The sequence below is a fragment of the Chenopodium quinoa genome, unplaced genomic scaffold, assembly GCF_001683475.1.
Source record: "Chenopodium quinoa cultivar QQ74 unplaced genomic scaffold, ASM168347v1, whole genome shotgun sequence".
Classification (NCBI taxonomy): Eukaryota; Viridiplantae; Streptophyta; class Magnoliopsida; order Caryophyllales; family Amaranthaceae; genus Chenopodium; species Chenopodium quinoa.
In genome coordinates this window covers 3,958,325-3,974,493 of record NW_018744626.1, presented here as the reverse complement: position 1 = coordinate 3,974,493, position 16,169 = coordinate 3,958,325, and the positions used below count along the sequence as shown (strand labels likewise).

Sequence of the window (16,169 nt, the reverse complement as noted above, 5' to 3'; positions counted from 1 at the left end):
ATTCAAAACCGGTGGCATTGGGGGGTTTTGAACCGGTGGCCAATTCATATTTTCGCCTAGTGTAAAATACCAAGAATGAGAATGAATATGTAACTATTATATATATATACATATATATATATATATATATATATATATATATATACATATATATATATATATGAGAATGAATATGTAACTATTTAAATTTAAATAACATTTGTTTAAATACTAGTAAACATTCATCATATTATGCGAATGATCATAAATAAAACTAGAGTAATCTTATCTCAAGACTAAACCCTATAGTAGATCTAAGGTACGAATGTAAATGATCACATACTAACATCATAATGAACATTTATCAACATGAAAATGAACATATATCGAAAAGTCATTTTCAATATAAACTAATTTAAATCTCAGTAAATCTACGAAAACTCAACTAATTCAGAAAATTAGGACAATTATACTCTATACTTAATTTTCATTGGTGAACAATTTCATAATTCCTTATGATTTTTACATGTGTAATACAAAATTTGTAAATTCTATAATAAAATTAACTAAATTTTTCAAAAATAGCACAAAACATAGTAGATTTTAATCATTTTTACATAAAAGTAATTGTAATAATAGCATATTATGTTTCAGAACATATAATATCAAATAAAAATTGAAAAGCTAAGGTTTATACACAAAATTGTATTTTTTTTACATAACAAAATTGTGAACAAAATACTTACTCTTTCTTGGAATGTTGTTGCAATTGAAGAATTTCTTCGCGAATGTCAGACATTTAAAGTATTTTGAAGTAATTTGGAGTAATTTTAGAGTGATATTATTCGAATCGGATTTTTTGGTTTTGATGAGAGAGAAAGTGTAGAAAAATTGATGAAGAAGAATGTTGTAGAAAGAGAAAATGATTTGACATAGTTTTTTTTTTTTTTTTTTGTATGTATATATATGTAGGGTAAGGCCGTACGGGTGGTTAATTGAAGTTAGAGCAACTCCAATGGTTGCCTTTAGGGATTAGCTTGCAATTTTAATAATTTTCAAGCTAATAGCCAAACCATTGGAGGATAGTTTAATAATTAGCTTGGCCAAGCTTATGCCAAGCAAATTAGCTTAGCTAAGCTAATTAGCTTAGAAATTAATTGTCTCTAATAAAATACTAATTATTTAAAAAATAAAGCTGAAAAATCTAAATGCTAATTAGCTTAACCATTGTGACATAAATTAGCTAGATGGAAAAATAACTTTGCAATCCTAGGTGGCATGGCAAGCTAATTTGGCAATTAGCTTGCCGTTGGAGTTGCTCTTACCATGGTTAGTGGGTAATTACTGTGCGATTAGTGGGGGGTGGGTTGTAATTTATCTTTTAGTGGGGGTAAAGGCTATATGGTTATTTTTTATTTATTTTTTTAAAACAAGGCTATGGTTATTTAGTTGAGGGGGTGTAGGCATTAATAAGAATTACACGGTTGCTCATCTAACCGCTAGGTGGGATACGGGTTCTAGTGATGAATTTATTTGTACGAACTCTTTGAGGAAAAGCTTACACGGACCTTGATTTAATAAATTAAGTTTCCTGTGGTGGTCTTAAAAAAAAAAAAAAAAAAGTGTCAAAAATTTTCCATAAATCACCCAACGGCTAAAATTTTTTAGCGACTAAACTCTTTTTTAATCACCCAAAATCACCTCCAAAACATTTCAAAATGACAAAAACAACCTTGATTAACCACGTGTCAGTTTTTCATTAGGTAGGGTTCAAGCTAAACAGAGCACAAAAACCCTAATTTCTAACTTTGTTGCCCAGTTTCTCTCTCCTCTGTTCTGTTCTTTTCTTTGAAGAGGGGGCCTCTGCATAAACCGTTTTTAGGGTTTTAGGATTTCCAGTTTTAGGGTTTTTCGAAGGAGAGAGAAAGTGAGCAGCTGCAGCATCAACAACAAAAAATGGTGGCCGACAAAGGGAAGAAATTGAAGGCTACTGACAAGAATGATGAGGCGAATGCTGAACAGATCGACAGCGAACTTGTACTTTCCATTGAAAAGCTTCAGGAAATTCAAGATGATCTTGAAAAGGTTCGATTTTTATGTCCCTAATTTGGTTTTTTTTTTTTTTAGGGTTTATGAGGGGTTTTTGATGTGGGTTTTGTGTAATTAATTAATTATGTCATTTTTGTTTAAATATGTGTTTTTGTTCTGGTTTTTGCTTGGAATTTTGATGGGGTTTTGTTTTCTGTTGATGGGTATTTATGATTAGCTGATTTTTGTGTGCATGTGAATTGTTTGGAAGTTTAATTGGCTTGATTTATGTGGAATTTGTGCGCAAATTAACTACTTATTATCTGTATAATCGTTTTGTTTGCTTAAACAGGACAATTTGTTTGATGATGTTTATGTGGAATTTGAATTTATACACATAGGAAATGATTCGATTCGTGACAGGGTTGGAATTTTGATTTATTATTATTTTTTTTAAGAAAATTTGTGAATCAATTGATTAATTGATTATGATTGATTAATTAGTTAGTGAATTTGAATTTGGGTTGGATTGGGGGACTATATGAGTAGGATGACCATGAATTAATATTCTGAATTGTTATCTTTGTTTCATGGAAGCATGCATTCATTTATTTTATGTTCATGATTAATATTTGAGTTATTGGGATACTATGATATTCCAAAGAGTCATAAATGTGTCAAGCTGGAGGGGTCAATATATTTATACTTTTGTATCCTTTTTATTCGGTTTTGCAATAATAGATATATGTCTTTTTAATGCTCTTTTAACTTATAGGAAAATGTTCTGTTTCGATGTCTTCGATCATTGTTCCGATGTGTAACAGTGAAAGAATCCCATTTTAGTGTAGATCACTGAGAGGTAGGCTACACGCTACCTTTCTAAGCACCCACCAATTGAGGTTCTATATTCTGAACTGGTGCTTTGTAGTTGGTAAATTTAAAACTTTTGGCTGTGATCTCGGAGCAGCAGCGAATACTGTGGTCTTTTCAGAGATATGTATTCCATCAATATGGTCTCAAAACAAGAAGCTAATTCCTCACATACTTTCCTCAGAATCTCAGATAGTAAGATTTGAACAAGTGCTACATAGTTAGTTTGCAGAGTATACTGCTAAATTAATGTTACTAAAGCGTGAGTAGAGAAATCTACATGATTGAATATGCATTTATTAACTCACAATAACAATTTGGTCATATGTGAGCATCAGCCATCACGTGGCCTACGCCAGCAACAGTTAAAAAAAATTGTCGTTTTTGATGTTATTGATTGATATGAGTGGTGTTATGGAAACCTTATAAAGAAAGATGCTTGTATTTATTTTTCCAGATCAATGAGAAAGCTAGTGATGAAGTATTAGAAGTGGAGAAGAGGTACAATGAGGTTCGAAAGCCAGTTTATGATAAGAGAAATGAAATCATAAAGTCCATTCCAGACTTTTGGTTGACTGCTGTAAGTACTCTACTTTTTTAAGTCTTTTTTAGACCTCTAATTTATTTATTTTTTGTATAATTTCCAGAATTTTGCCTTGAAAAAACCCTTTCTAATCATTACTTTATAATTTATATCTAATGCTAACTTATTTTATATGCTGGTGCAGTTTCTTAGTCATCCAGCTCTAAGTGAGCTAGTGACTGAAGAAGATCACAAGGTACCTATTATCATATAACTTTCTGGAAATTTTAACATGTTTAGATACTTCAAAGGCAAATAAAAAGATGAGGATCATTGAGGTCTCTTAAGGATCTCAGTTTCTTTTTTGAAATTTTGTAGAGTTGTTCATTTCAATTCACTTCATTCTGCTGATAGGTTTTCAAGCATCTAACTTCTATCGATGTAGAAGATTCTAAAGATGTGAAATCAGGATACTCCATCACCTTTGTAAGTACTTGTGAATCATGTATTAAATGTGGCGTTGATTGCATAATGTCTGACTTCTAGATTATATCCATAAATCTCATCTCATTATGGAAAGTAACTAACATCTGTAATATCTTCTGTGTTGCATCCAGAATTTCAGCCCCAATCCTTATTTTGAAGATACAAAGCTTACCAAAACATTCACATTTCTTGATGAAGGGACTACTAAAGTGACTGCAACTTCCATTAAGTGGAAAGAAGGCATGGTAATGTCCTTTTTTCATCTTTCTTCTAAAGGCGCTTCACTGCTTAGTATGCCTCTGACTTGATAATTAACTTTGTTGTGAAAAATATGTGCAGGGAATCCCAAATGGTGTAGACAATGACAAGAAAGGGAACAAAAGAGCCCATATTGAGGAAAGGTAGATTTTCGTTATATGACCTTCAGCTGTACTCTTAAACTAGCCTTTTAGTTGTATTCTGCCTGTCTTTTCTGTTGAGCAGGACACTTGTGGCTTTACTACTCCAGCTTTCTGGTTTTCTTAGATTGTTACTGGTTGAGCCATTAAGAGTGGTAGACGTGGTTTGGGGGATTAGTCTCTTAAGTGATGTCTGTGTGTCTAAGCATCTGTGTGACTGTGTGGATGGTCTTAAGTGCAATGATAGAGTCTTGACTTGGTAAATGGAAAAATCCCATTGATGAAACATTTATGATCAAGATGGTGGATTAAGGTCAAGGAGGAATTTTTTGCTTTGAGAAGTGGTCTACCCAAGTCACTCAAGCAGTCTGCTTGGCTTGGCTTGGCTCAATAAGCTGATCTTTTTATGGTTTGATCCCCATTCTTCATGAGGCAATATTAATTTTCTATACCCCTATTTGAACTTGATTGTGTTTTGATTGATGGGTCTAGTTTGATGCTTCCTTGGCTATTTAGTTGGGAGGGATTCACACTCCTTTTGGTGCTTTATAATAACTGTTTAGTCTTGGGTGTATCAGTGTATGATCACTAAATTGGCCTTGGTGAAACTATGTTTTTAAAAGTTCACTTTGATTTTTTTTCATACCTTTGCAGCTTCTTCAGCTGGTTCAGTGAAACTCAGCAAACTGATGATGACATCCATGACGAGGTAACGGGGTTATTTTGGTGGCCTTTTTTTATCAGTTTGCCCAGAATAATTGAAATATATCAGTAGCTTCTCTCTTTTGGAACTGGCAACTTATGATAGTTAGATGGTACATATGCAGGTCGCTGAAATTATCAAGGAGGACCTATGGCCTAACCCTCTCACGTACTTCAACAATGTAATATTTTAACCTTCATTATGTTTTAGTTTTGTTATTTTTAGGCTAAATTTGATGATGTTTGTACATATCATGACTTAAAATGTGCGATTTGATTTATACTATAGGAGGCTGATGAAGAAGATTTTGAGGCTGAAGATGATGACGAAGAGGTAAATTATGACATTTAATTTTATTCATGTTCTTCATTGAATTCTTGCTCAGCTGTAGAAATATAGCTTATGATGGTTGCATGAGCGTGATAAGGTGTACAATATTCAGTGTATAAAATGGCGTGCCTAGCCGCTTAGACTCTAGGCAATTAGGGTAGAATACCTTTTTTGCTTAAGGCGAGGCGCATGAGGTGCACCTGAGGCGCACATAGACAGATTTTTTAACTTGTTTTATATTGTATGCCTCACGTCAAAGAAGCGCACCCAAAGCGCGCCTATCTTACTCCTAGACCCAAAATTGTTCACATTCCATATTGTACTTGACCCAGCCAAAGCTATCTTCTTTATTATCATTCATTGAGAGGGTGTTTGGTTCATAGGATTTAGGTATGAAGAAGTATGGGTTTAGAATGGTTTAAACTCATACCATAAATTGTGTGGTGATTTTAAGAGTTTCAAACCCATACTTAATTTTATTTTATGATTTTTTCAACCCATACCTCTTTAGAAACCTTTGGGGAGGGGGGGGGGTGTTTGGCTCATACCAGTATATTTAGGTATCAAATCAAATCAAATAAAAGGAAAAAAAATCCTCTATTCCATAATCAAACCAAACATAGTGTGGTTTTGTCATTTATTATTCCAGAGCTTACATGCCATGAGTTGTTAATTATGTTACTTTTGGCTGTGCATTCTATGTTTAGTTACATCATTTAGAAGCAAGAAATTTGGGTGATGAATCAGGGGACTAATATTTTGTTGACAAATTAGATTCACCAATGTACATGTTTGGTGACTATTGTCAATAGGAAAGGGATAAAAGAGAAGAAGACAAATAAATACCTTGAATTCCTTAATTCTTTCTTAATGATTAATTTACCAAGAAATAAGAATCCCCTTAATAACAAGTCGACAACTCCGGAACTCCCTGATTATACTGTCAACCCTATAATGTTTGTGCTCGATTCACCGTAACCATCTTCCACCTTCCTCTCAAGAAATAATTTACCTTAAATTCCTAAATTGTCTCACTGATTATTTTACTCTAAATCCCTAAATTGTTTCTCACTGATTGATTTACCCCAAATTAGTTTCTCACTTGTTTATTTACCAAGACATAAGAATCCCCTTAATACAAGTCAACATCTCCATGATTAGTTGATTACTGTCAACCCTTATCATTTATGTACTCTATCCACTTTAACCATCTTTCACCTTCCTCTCACACTAATCACCTAAATAAACCTTCTACTTCGTAAGTTCTAACCCAGTCGTAAACTGAAAAGGGTTGAATTTGTACTATTGTGGAGTGTGTACTCTGGTTTCAGATATAGAACCCTTGACCACCGTGATCGAATTCTATCTCAAAAGCCTAATATTGGAATCACACCTACAAAGCTTTTGTCTCACTTATACAGGGCTGCCTCCCCCACTCCCCTCTCTCTCCGTGTGTGTATAAACTGCGATGGATAGACATTAATATGCTAAGTGTTCTTGGCTTTAGAGGGTGAAGGGTAAAGAATTACACAGCAGGGTACAATCAATAATATAATGCATACTGTGAAAATCTAGACAATGTTGTGAAATTGACTTTTTTTCTTAAATGTGATAGGGTAAAGAAGGCTCTGACGACGACGATGATGAGCAAGATGATGACGAGGATGAAGAATAATAAATGTAGCTGGTGGTGGATGGGCCTTCGATTTGAAGATGCTATTGCAGATTTTGCTTTGCTTTGCTTTGCTTTTCGGATTACTATAGCTTTTTTTGTAAAGTGGGTTATTAGTTGGGATGATAATGATGAATTAATAGGTTGGGAAATGACAAATTGTGGCTTTTATTTCAGTGTTAGCTCTGCTTAATTTAAATAGGTATCCGCCTTCTACAGTAACATATCGGGGTTACTAGTCTTGTCTGCTATCTCGATAATATATATGCAAGCTTCTGATGCTGATATATTTTTTCTGTGCTCTTTTATTTTTTTTGTAATTTCCTTAGATGTCTTTGTAACTGTGCTAGCAGGACTGAACTGTATGTCTGTATGTCTCTGCATACAGGCTATTCAGCATACTTCATGAATGAAAAAGGATATGATGATGATGAGTGCAAGAATGGTGTGTTCTTTTTGGCGTGGCGATTATTGGAGCGCAGGTCTAGCCGTGTAGGTGATAGTTCTCTAGCTCTCTAATCACCCGACTTGTGAGATTAAAGCTTGTGATATTATTTTTTAAGTGCTCTATAGCTATCTATTCTACTCTCCAGGTAACACGGTAACCACGAAATCGATGTTCATTTGGTGAGATATTTGAGTGTACTTATATGAACTAGGCTGATGGTGTAATTTTAAGTTTTGAACTTGAAAAAGTAAGCAAATTATAACGTAAATTTGAGTATTGAACATATATATGCTTCACTTGAAGTAAACAAACTATTTCACCCACAAGTTTGGACCAAAACAGTCTGTAGAATTTGCCATGAAACAGACTCCATTGCCATCAAGAAGAATGGATGAGAATGAAGAATGACTTGAAAAGTTTACCTGTTGTATAAGTTGCTCATTTGGGCCTATTCTGCTGCTCATTCAAACCAGATGAATAGTATGATTTTTTTTTCCTTGGGTATGCTTAGCTCTTTGTGTACTCGGAAATAACTAAGAATTTTAAGCCGGAATTCTTCTTGACGATCCGATACCAGGTGACCAATGTCCAAAGGTGGCAAGCATCACTGCATCATACTCAATTGATAGGACAAATAGGCAATAGAGACAATAACAAATAACAAAGAATTTGTGTTTTTACATTTTCCATGTGTTAAAGTCATATAATGTTTACCTCGTAAAATGAAGTACTAAACTTGCTTCTAATACGTAAGCACAATTTGATGCCTTTCTCTTCCAACCTAACATTTTCCCTCAAGAAAATATAATTGCATACACAATGCAACTAAAATGCCCTTCAATCCTTCATCTTGTATTTGTGCTACCTTATCAAATTACTCCCTCCGTCGCATATTACTCGTAACAAAGGAATATTTTATGTCTCACAAAAAATACCCCTTTGTTGCAAGTAATTTGTAACGGAGAAAGTATTATTTTCAGCATTCTACGACTTAGTTTAAGGCTTGAGCAATATATGACCATCTTTCCTACGCCATTCTCAGGCGATCCTCAGTTCCTTGATTTCACCTTGCTCCCTAACATCACCATTGCAACATGTATGCCACAATTGCACCTCTTTTGATATGAGAATAAATATAAAGTGATGCTTGGCATTCTTAACTAAGCAAGTGTTAGAGGTCAATAAACTATATGTGTGCTGCTACCTTATTAAAGCAAAAGTCAAGATCCTTTGCAAAACCCCAAGCTTGAGAATCCTATATTATCTTGAGCTATATATTTATGACCTAAGCGTTTTAATTTGGTCATCCATTGGTCATGCTCTAAGTTAATGAGATTGTAATACGAAAAAATAACAACGTAACTTAATTGAGTAAAAATAGAAGATATGGTATTGTAAATAGGATTTGCATAAGGTAAATTTGTCATATTGTCCTTGGTGGAAACACTAAAATACCCTAATGTCAATCTTTGACTAAATCTCAAGACAACCCACCTAAATCATCCCTATAAAACATATTACATTGTCAATTCTTACAAACACTCAACAATAACCTAATTTTTGAGGTCTTGAATCATAATAAATTTAATCCTTTGTTTACCTCATACTTCATATTAACTCAAGCGTTCGATTATTAAATAGGTTTTTTCTTAACATTATAAGGCTCACTCGATCATACATGACATATTCTTGACATATACTCGATTAAGTTAATTCTCTTCTACTTTCCTTCATAATTTTTTTAGCAAAATAAACATTCATCGCATTCATTAATTTAGTTTTTTGGTGCAAGTTGAACAACCATTTATAGGTTGCCTAGTAATGATTTTTCCCGGCCTCAAAAAAAAAAAAAAAATTAAAAAAAAAAGTAATGATTTTTCCCGCAAGTATATCCAGATGTTCCACCAAGATTATTAATAATTAATAAAATAATTGAAATAATTAATAATTATAATAACATTCAATTTAAAGAGAGAAGTCACTTTCTAGGGTCTCAATCTGGAATGAAGCGTAATTTCCCCAAAAAGAGAAACACAAGATCTTCATCTTTTAAAGTCTTACTAGTGATAGTGCTTAAAGGATTTTCATTTCTATATAATTATACTTAACTTTGACAACTTTTCTTCTTGTTCACTACTTTTTGGTCTTAACCAACTCATTTCTTTTGCTCTTTTTTTAATTTTTAATTTTTATTTTATATTATCTTCTTTCTTAGTCTAATCTTAATTGGGATGCTAATCAAAAAGAGATTTCCACAAATTATCATTGTTTTTGTAGTATTCTTAGTTTCTTACCTAACTCTATCTAGTGTTATTTTCTTTCATGCCCTACTATCATGAGATTTATCACTTGATTTTTGTTTCTTTGTTAGTGCTTTAATCTCTAGTTATCCCATGGTTGCAATAATGTGCCTAGATATAAACCCCTTTTGCCTTAAATAAAAGTTATTTTAAGCAATTTGAGGTTAATTGAAAGGATTGCTTTGATTGGAGTATGGCGTTAATCAACCAATCATACTCTTAAAAATAGACTAGGTCATTTGAAATTCAACCTAAGTTAAACATGAATGATTCGAAATAGTATTCGAAATAGTACTTGAACTACACTCAAAAATATAATGAACTAGGTTTGGTCTTATGCCGCGGACGGTAATTTTCAGTAACTATTCTTAGCAAAGAGCCATTTAATTTTTCAATCATCTATCGAAAAAGCAATGAGCTGCTTAATTTTAATGATAAATAATATCATTAACTTAGTGACATAAAAATTACGGATTATGAAATATTATGTTCTTATTTTGACCATTACCATATGTGCATATATAAAGTGGTCAATTTTTCTCTTCAACAGCCTTTATGCATGCCAATTGTAGAAATTAAGTATTTGGATAGAAACACTTGTTTGAGATCATGTTCGCTTACTTGGAGCATAGACAAGAGACTTATTTACAAAATTATGTTGGAGCACATCAATACCTTCAATAGTATTCCCATAATTTATCACAATCTACCAGATGGAACACAAAGGTGTAAACCAACATTTTTGGAAATATCCACCACCAAATATGACCTAAATGGCCCGCTTTTAGCCTGATTTCGGACCCGCTTGGTCATATGATCAACTAAATTTTATGTCCAACACATATTATATGTTACGACTTACGAGTAGTATAACCAAGTATGTTTAGTCGACAAGTAAAGATGGTGGAAAATTCGCCTTGCTATATGTTTAGATCGAAGGAGTTATCTTATCTTCCTCTTCTACTCTTGAACATTAACATGGGTAATACAGTATTAAAAAAGGGGGGGCATGCATGTTGTAGAAGTTGTTTTATTATGGTTTTATAATATTGACTTTTATTAATTTTGTTAATTATATACGTAGATGTATATTGACAACGGTGTTCATTAAAGCGTTGCACGTTTTTTAGAAACGGAACGGGAAAGTGTTAGTGTTGGGAGCGGTTAGGATATAGATGTATCCTGTCTATCCTACATTGTTTAAGAGATCTACATGGAGCACTTTGATTGGAAAACAATGGGTGTTGTTAGGATAAGATACTCTGACGTGGTCTCTAATCTTGATGGTGCAATTTTGATTCTCAAGGCTAAGTTTTATTGGAAAGAAAAGGCAATGAAAATGACTTATGTCACATTTGCCACTATTACTATTTACGCGTATGCCCACTTCTTTTGAATCACCCTGTATTCCATCAAAGTAGTTTTCTATTCTGTCTATAATACACCCAAATATTCAACTCGTTCCGAGTGATAGATGAGTGTATTAACAAAAAAAATTTATATGTGGCAGAGGTTACTTTTATGATTAGCGGTTATTTGTAGGCAATACTTATGGTTAAGGGTTATGGTTAAGGGTTACTTATTCAGGAGTTAATCGTTTGGTAAGGGGTAAATTTGAGCAACTATAATGTTGGCTAATTTATTTAATAGCTTGGCATACCACATCATCTTCTTAAGCTACAACAATTCAAGCTATTTGTTGCTCCAATGGTTAAGCTAGTTGTAAATTAATTTATTTTTAAATTAATAATATTGTTTAGCAATAAATATTTGCTAAGCTAATTAGCTCTACAAAGCTAATTTGCTTGCCAAAGCTAATCAACAAGATGTGCAACAATGGTGTAGCTACTAGTTTAAGATTTTTAATATTTGCAAGCTAGTCCCTTTTTCCCAACCATTAGAGTTGCTCTTATAAGGGTTACTTATTCATGGGTTACTTAATCAACCATGGGATACTCTCACACAGAAAACTCATTAACCGACTGAGTAAGTTACCCCTGCAAGTAACCCCTCTCCTGAGTAAGTAACCACTACAAGTAATCCCTAAATAAGAAACTCATACAAATAACCCCTATCACACGGTGTGATTAGACACACAGAAAAGTTATTGGTGTATTAATATTTAGCTACCCAAAACCCCTAAATGAACACAACTATTTCAAAATGAACATATGAAGAGCAAATAAAGCTCAATTCAAGTTGAAACTAATCAAAAAAAAAAAAAGAATAAAATAATTTTCAATTATAATTTATAATTAAACAAAATCTTGTACTAGTATATTTAATTCAAATTCAATTTTATAAATATAAATAGTAGTGCAATTGCAATTAAGTGCGATTCATTAAAGGAATTAAAATCCATATTACTGTATTCTTAAGTTGTAATTGATAATATCGTGAATCAATTATCTTACGGTCACCAAAAACAAGCTCAATAAAAAAAGATATTTAACACATACTATGCTACATACTCCAATTATGGCCTATGTAAATACCTTCATTTTATAGTTTCATGTATGAATGATCACTTTGTTAGGGTAAACACTTATACCTTTTACATTGATTATCAACCATTCCACCAACTAACTAACTTCGATATTGAAGGGATTTTCTTTGGTTAATTATGTAACACATTGTGCGATCTTTTATAAGTCGTTAAATTGAATTAATTACGTGTTTTTTTTTTTTGTTTTTTTTTGTTTTGTTTTTTTTTTTTTTTTTTTTTGCCTTCTAACTAATATGGTTAAATACAAATAAACCAATCAATTTATAGCGGTATTTTTTTTTTTGAAAACAATTTTATAGCGGTATTTAGCAACGAGCTTTCTAATCCGATCCAAAAAGTGGAATTGTTTAGCGCAAATAAATTACTACCTCCAATTTTAAATACTTGCTCCAATTCACTTGGACACGCATGTCGATGTTAATCTTTGATCACTAATATTTTTAATTATCAATAAGTATAAATTGTAACAATTGAAAATTAATAATCTATTCATTGAGGTGATTCTAACAAGTATCCACAAGACTGTATTTTTTCTTATGTATAAATCACAAACATTAATAAAAGTAAGACAAATGAATAGTGTAAAAAATAGAAATAGAGCAAGTATTTAAAAACGGAGGGAGTAATCAATTTAGAGCGGTATTTGGCAACAAGTTTTCCATTTGAAAAAGCAGTATTGTGTAGTGCAAATGTATAAACTAATCAATATAGAGCAGCATTTGGCAACACACTTCCATTTAACTTGAGAGTACTTATGATCGACTTTTCCTGCAACATTGAATTTGAATCCAACTAAAGCTCCAATCCTTCCTTACTCAAATACTCACTAAAGAATTTATGACAAAAAACATAAATGTATTGAATTTATTTAATGTAGTGAGTTAAACTAATGCTTCAATTCATATTATCAATCCTTTCTTTTACAGAATAATTTCTTAATTACATGCAGTCCTATAGCATCAACCTTTTTATTTATTTATTTATTTATAACTTACAACAAGAAAGGAACTATAGATAAAAGGTTAATAGAGTTGTACATCAGCATTATTACTATAACATAATAATAATTCGAAGTTCAAGAGGTTGTTTATTCATATAATAATAATTCGAATTTCAAAGGGTTGTAAATGAATAAACAACAACTTGACATCTACAATTCCCTTCACAAAAATATGAAGTATGATACATCAACATGTATTTTGTCCATCAATCTATTATTAGTGTTGTTCGAACCGTATCGATGATGATAGTTCTTCAGTCATGTGAACTTTTCATGTTTATATAATCATCATTTAATAACTTCTCTAGGCAACGTTCCTTTCTTCTCATTAAAATTCAAGACAACAAAAATCTCCTCTAGCGACCAACAATAGATTTGTCTTGTTTTTGGTGTTTTTATATTAATTATTTATTATTATTTTTAAGAGAGGTAATAATGTAATATAGATTTGTCAATTTCTTTTTTTGTCAATAAGGTTCGAATTTTCAAAGCACTCTTAAATTGATGTTATTCGCACTGTTTAACTATGAAATGTCTCTTGAATTATTAATTAATTTCATTGAAGTTTAAACAGACATAGTGACATAAATTTCAATCCAAAAATAATGTGATAGAAACTTAATTGGACATAGACTGTGACACTATCATTGAAACATATGTGGATATAATTCCTTTTATACTAACTTTACTCCCTGGACATTAATAAGGTCTTATTTCTTTTTTGTATTTTTTATTTTTTGACAAAGGTTAACAAGAATTAAACAACACTAATACACATTACTTCTACTATAAAAAAATAATAAAAAAATTACTTCTAAAGCAAATTAAATGGACGATACCGTCTCTTAGCTTGCAATTTGGTGAGCCCTGTAAACATACTCTCTATTTGTCCTGTAAATAATGCAGTGCTGAAAAATGGACCCTAAAAGTTGTATCTACTGCACCAACCAATGATAACGGATATGCCCATGACCATCGTTCGGCCTCGCAGAAGTGTGGCTAGATTATAAGAATCCGTAAATATTACAGTACAAGCAATTGAATGTTAGCATTCGAAGCCCATTATAAGCCATACAAACAAGGTAAGGCTTCTGAATGAAGAGGTGAAGTGCAAAACCCAAAATTACTCCCACCAATAAATCAATAATCCTCTCATTTAGAGGATCTATATTATCGAGACATCAACCCAGCCATTCCAGTTCATCTTGTATCTTCGAATTACTATTCGTCGATCTAAATCTTAACTAAGTTCCAGCCTGTATGATTTTTTCCTAAATGGGCTACATTAAACCTAGGCAGGGGTAAACCAACTTGAATAGTATAAGAGGGAGAAGTCTCCAAACCAACTTCCTCATCCATAAAGATAGTATGAGTGTAGGATATCCAAAATTTGATATTCAATTGGTGTTGTAATAGGCATACGTATGTATCGGGAGTGAACACCCAAAGCGTACCAATGAAGGTGCTAATTTTGGGGCTCAAAATCCCGTCCCGACTATTGAAAAGTCGGATATAATCTTGGATCCAATCTGAGTAAGAAAGGTGTCTATGTACTTCTGAGTGGATGCTCAAACAACGACCTTTCCATGTTTCTCTTGCAATATTGCAATCCCTAAACAGATAGTAAAAATCTTATAATTGTGTAATACAAAGATCACATGACACATCCTATAGTAGAACCATCCTGCAATGAAGTTCACCTTTTACCACTAAATCGTTATGGAATAACTTCCATAAGAATAGTTCCACTTTGGCTGTAAATGAAGGGACCATAGTGTAGGGAATATTTCAAGCGTTAACCCCCTATCTTGAACCCACTGTGATCATACACTAAAGTACAGTGGCGTCCAAAGGGAAAGAAGATAGAGCAAAAGAGTCGCCAACAAGTTTTTTAGAAACTTGTAAACCGTTCACGAGGTGAAGGTTACACCCCTTAACGATCCAAGAGATCGTCAACTCCATAAGGTCTTGAACCAAATAGGGTTCAGGGATGAAGGTACAAATTCAACCTAAAAGAGATTGAACTTGCCCTAATAATAGGCCTCTACTTTATTCAGATCGTATTCATGTGCGCTTTATGATTAACATACAATCAATAGGATTAACCCTAAACCTGTTTATCTATGTTGGTTGAATATTAATGTACAAATAAACTATTATTGGCGATCACTTGAATTATAATCAAATTAACCCTAACAAGATTATTAATTATCTTATTAAGCGTGATTACAAGTACCAATTCCCTTTAAACATGCATAAAAGGTGTGATCAAGCAATAAGAATAAATATCAAGCAACATAATATATAATAATAATCAATAATAATAATAATAATCAATAATAATAATAATCATCATTATAATAATAATAATAATAATAATAATAATAATTAAAATAATTGTAATCATGTTAAAGCATAATAATAGCAAGATCCTAGACATGATACTAACAAGATTAATAACAAACCCTAGCATGTCACTAAACATTAAAAATAAAAGTTTTAACCCTAACATGATACTAACAATCATAAATATTAGGAAGAACATAAAAGGCATCATAACGATCATATTTAGTATTAAATTTACCCTAGACATGATACTAGTGTAGCACCCATTTGTGTCTCCCCAAAACCAAACCCAGTGATGAGTACCTTTCGCGTCGAATCATAATCGAATGAAGTGAAAGTGTGAAAAGTTTAGTGTTGCGAATCGTTTTAATTTCTTTTCTCTTCTCTTTGTTTTTGAAAACTTATTTTAAGAAAACAGTCAATCCAGTTTGGTTGGTCCATGATATGGGTTCAATAGTAGTGTAGTTGGATGGGGCTTGACAAGAGCTTTCCAACGATATATTATAAGCCCAATTCCGATGAATATTGAGGAAGTTATGGCCAATTTACTAAACTGGGCCCAGTTTGAGCCTTATATGCG

At 32.4% G+C, this 16,169-nt stretch overlaps 1 protein-coding gene across 2 annotated transcripts; it reads left to right on the top strand.

Moving 5' to 3' along the window:
• The first annotated feature begins 1,771 nt into the window (after positions 1 to 1,771).
• LOC110700572 (NAP1-related protein 2-like) lies at positions 1,772 to 7,288 on the top strand. Of its 2 annotated transcripts, none has more exons than XM_021878127.1 (10): positions 1,772 to 2,064; positions 3,335 to 3,457; positions 3,606 to 3,656; positions 3,815 to 3,886; positions 4,018 to 4,131; positions 4,226 to 4,287; positions 4,939 to 4,993; positions 5,097 to 5,168; positions 5,276 to 5,320; positions 6,933 to 7,288. In XM_021878127.1, the coding sequence occupies exons 1-10, from the start codon at positions 1,936 to 1,938 to the stop codon at positions 6,990 to 6,992; spliced, it is 783 nt and encodes a 260-aa protein (XP_021733819.1). In that variant the 5' UTR covers positions 1,772 to 1,935; the 3' UTR covers positions 6,993 to 7,288. The 2 variants fall into 2 exon arrangements, with proteins under 2 accessions (XP_021733819.1, XP_021733820.1); XM_021878128.1 differs by having other exon boundaries at positions 1,774 to 2,064; positions 5,112 to 5,168.
• The last annotated feature ends 8,881 nt before the right edge of the window (positions 7,289 to 16,169 follow it).

Excerpts from the sequence above, each read along its gene's own strand:
- LOC110700572 (XM_021878127.1), top strand. The coding sequence starts at position 1,936 with ATGGTGGCCGACAAAGGGAAGAAATTGAAGGCTACTGACAAGAATGAT. Across the intron at positions 3,657-3,814 it reads TGACTGAAGAAGATCACAAG|GTTTTCAAGCATCTAACTTC; the intron begins GTACCTATTATC and ends TTCTGCTGATAG. Across the intron at positions 5,169-5,275 it reads CTCTCACGTACTTCAACAAT|GAGGCTGATGAAGAAGATTT; the intron begins GTAATATTTTAA and ends TTTATACTATAG.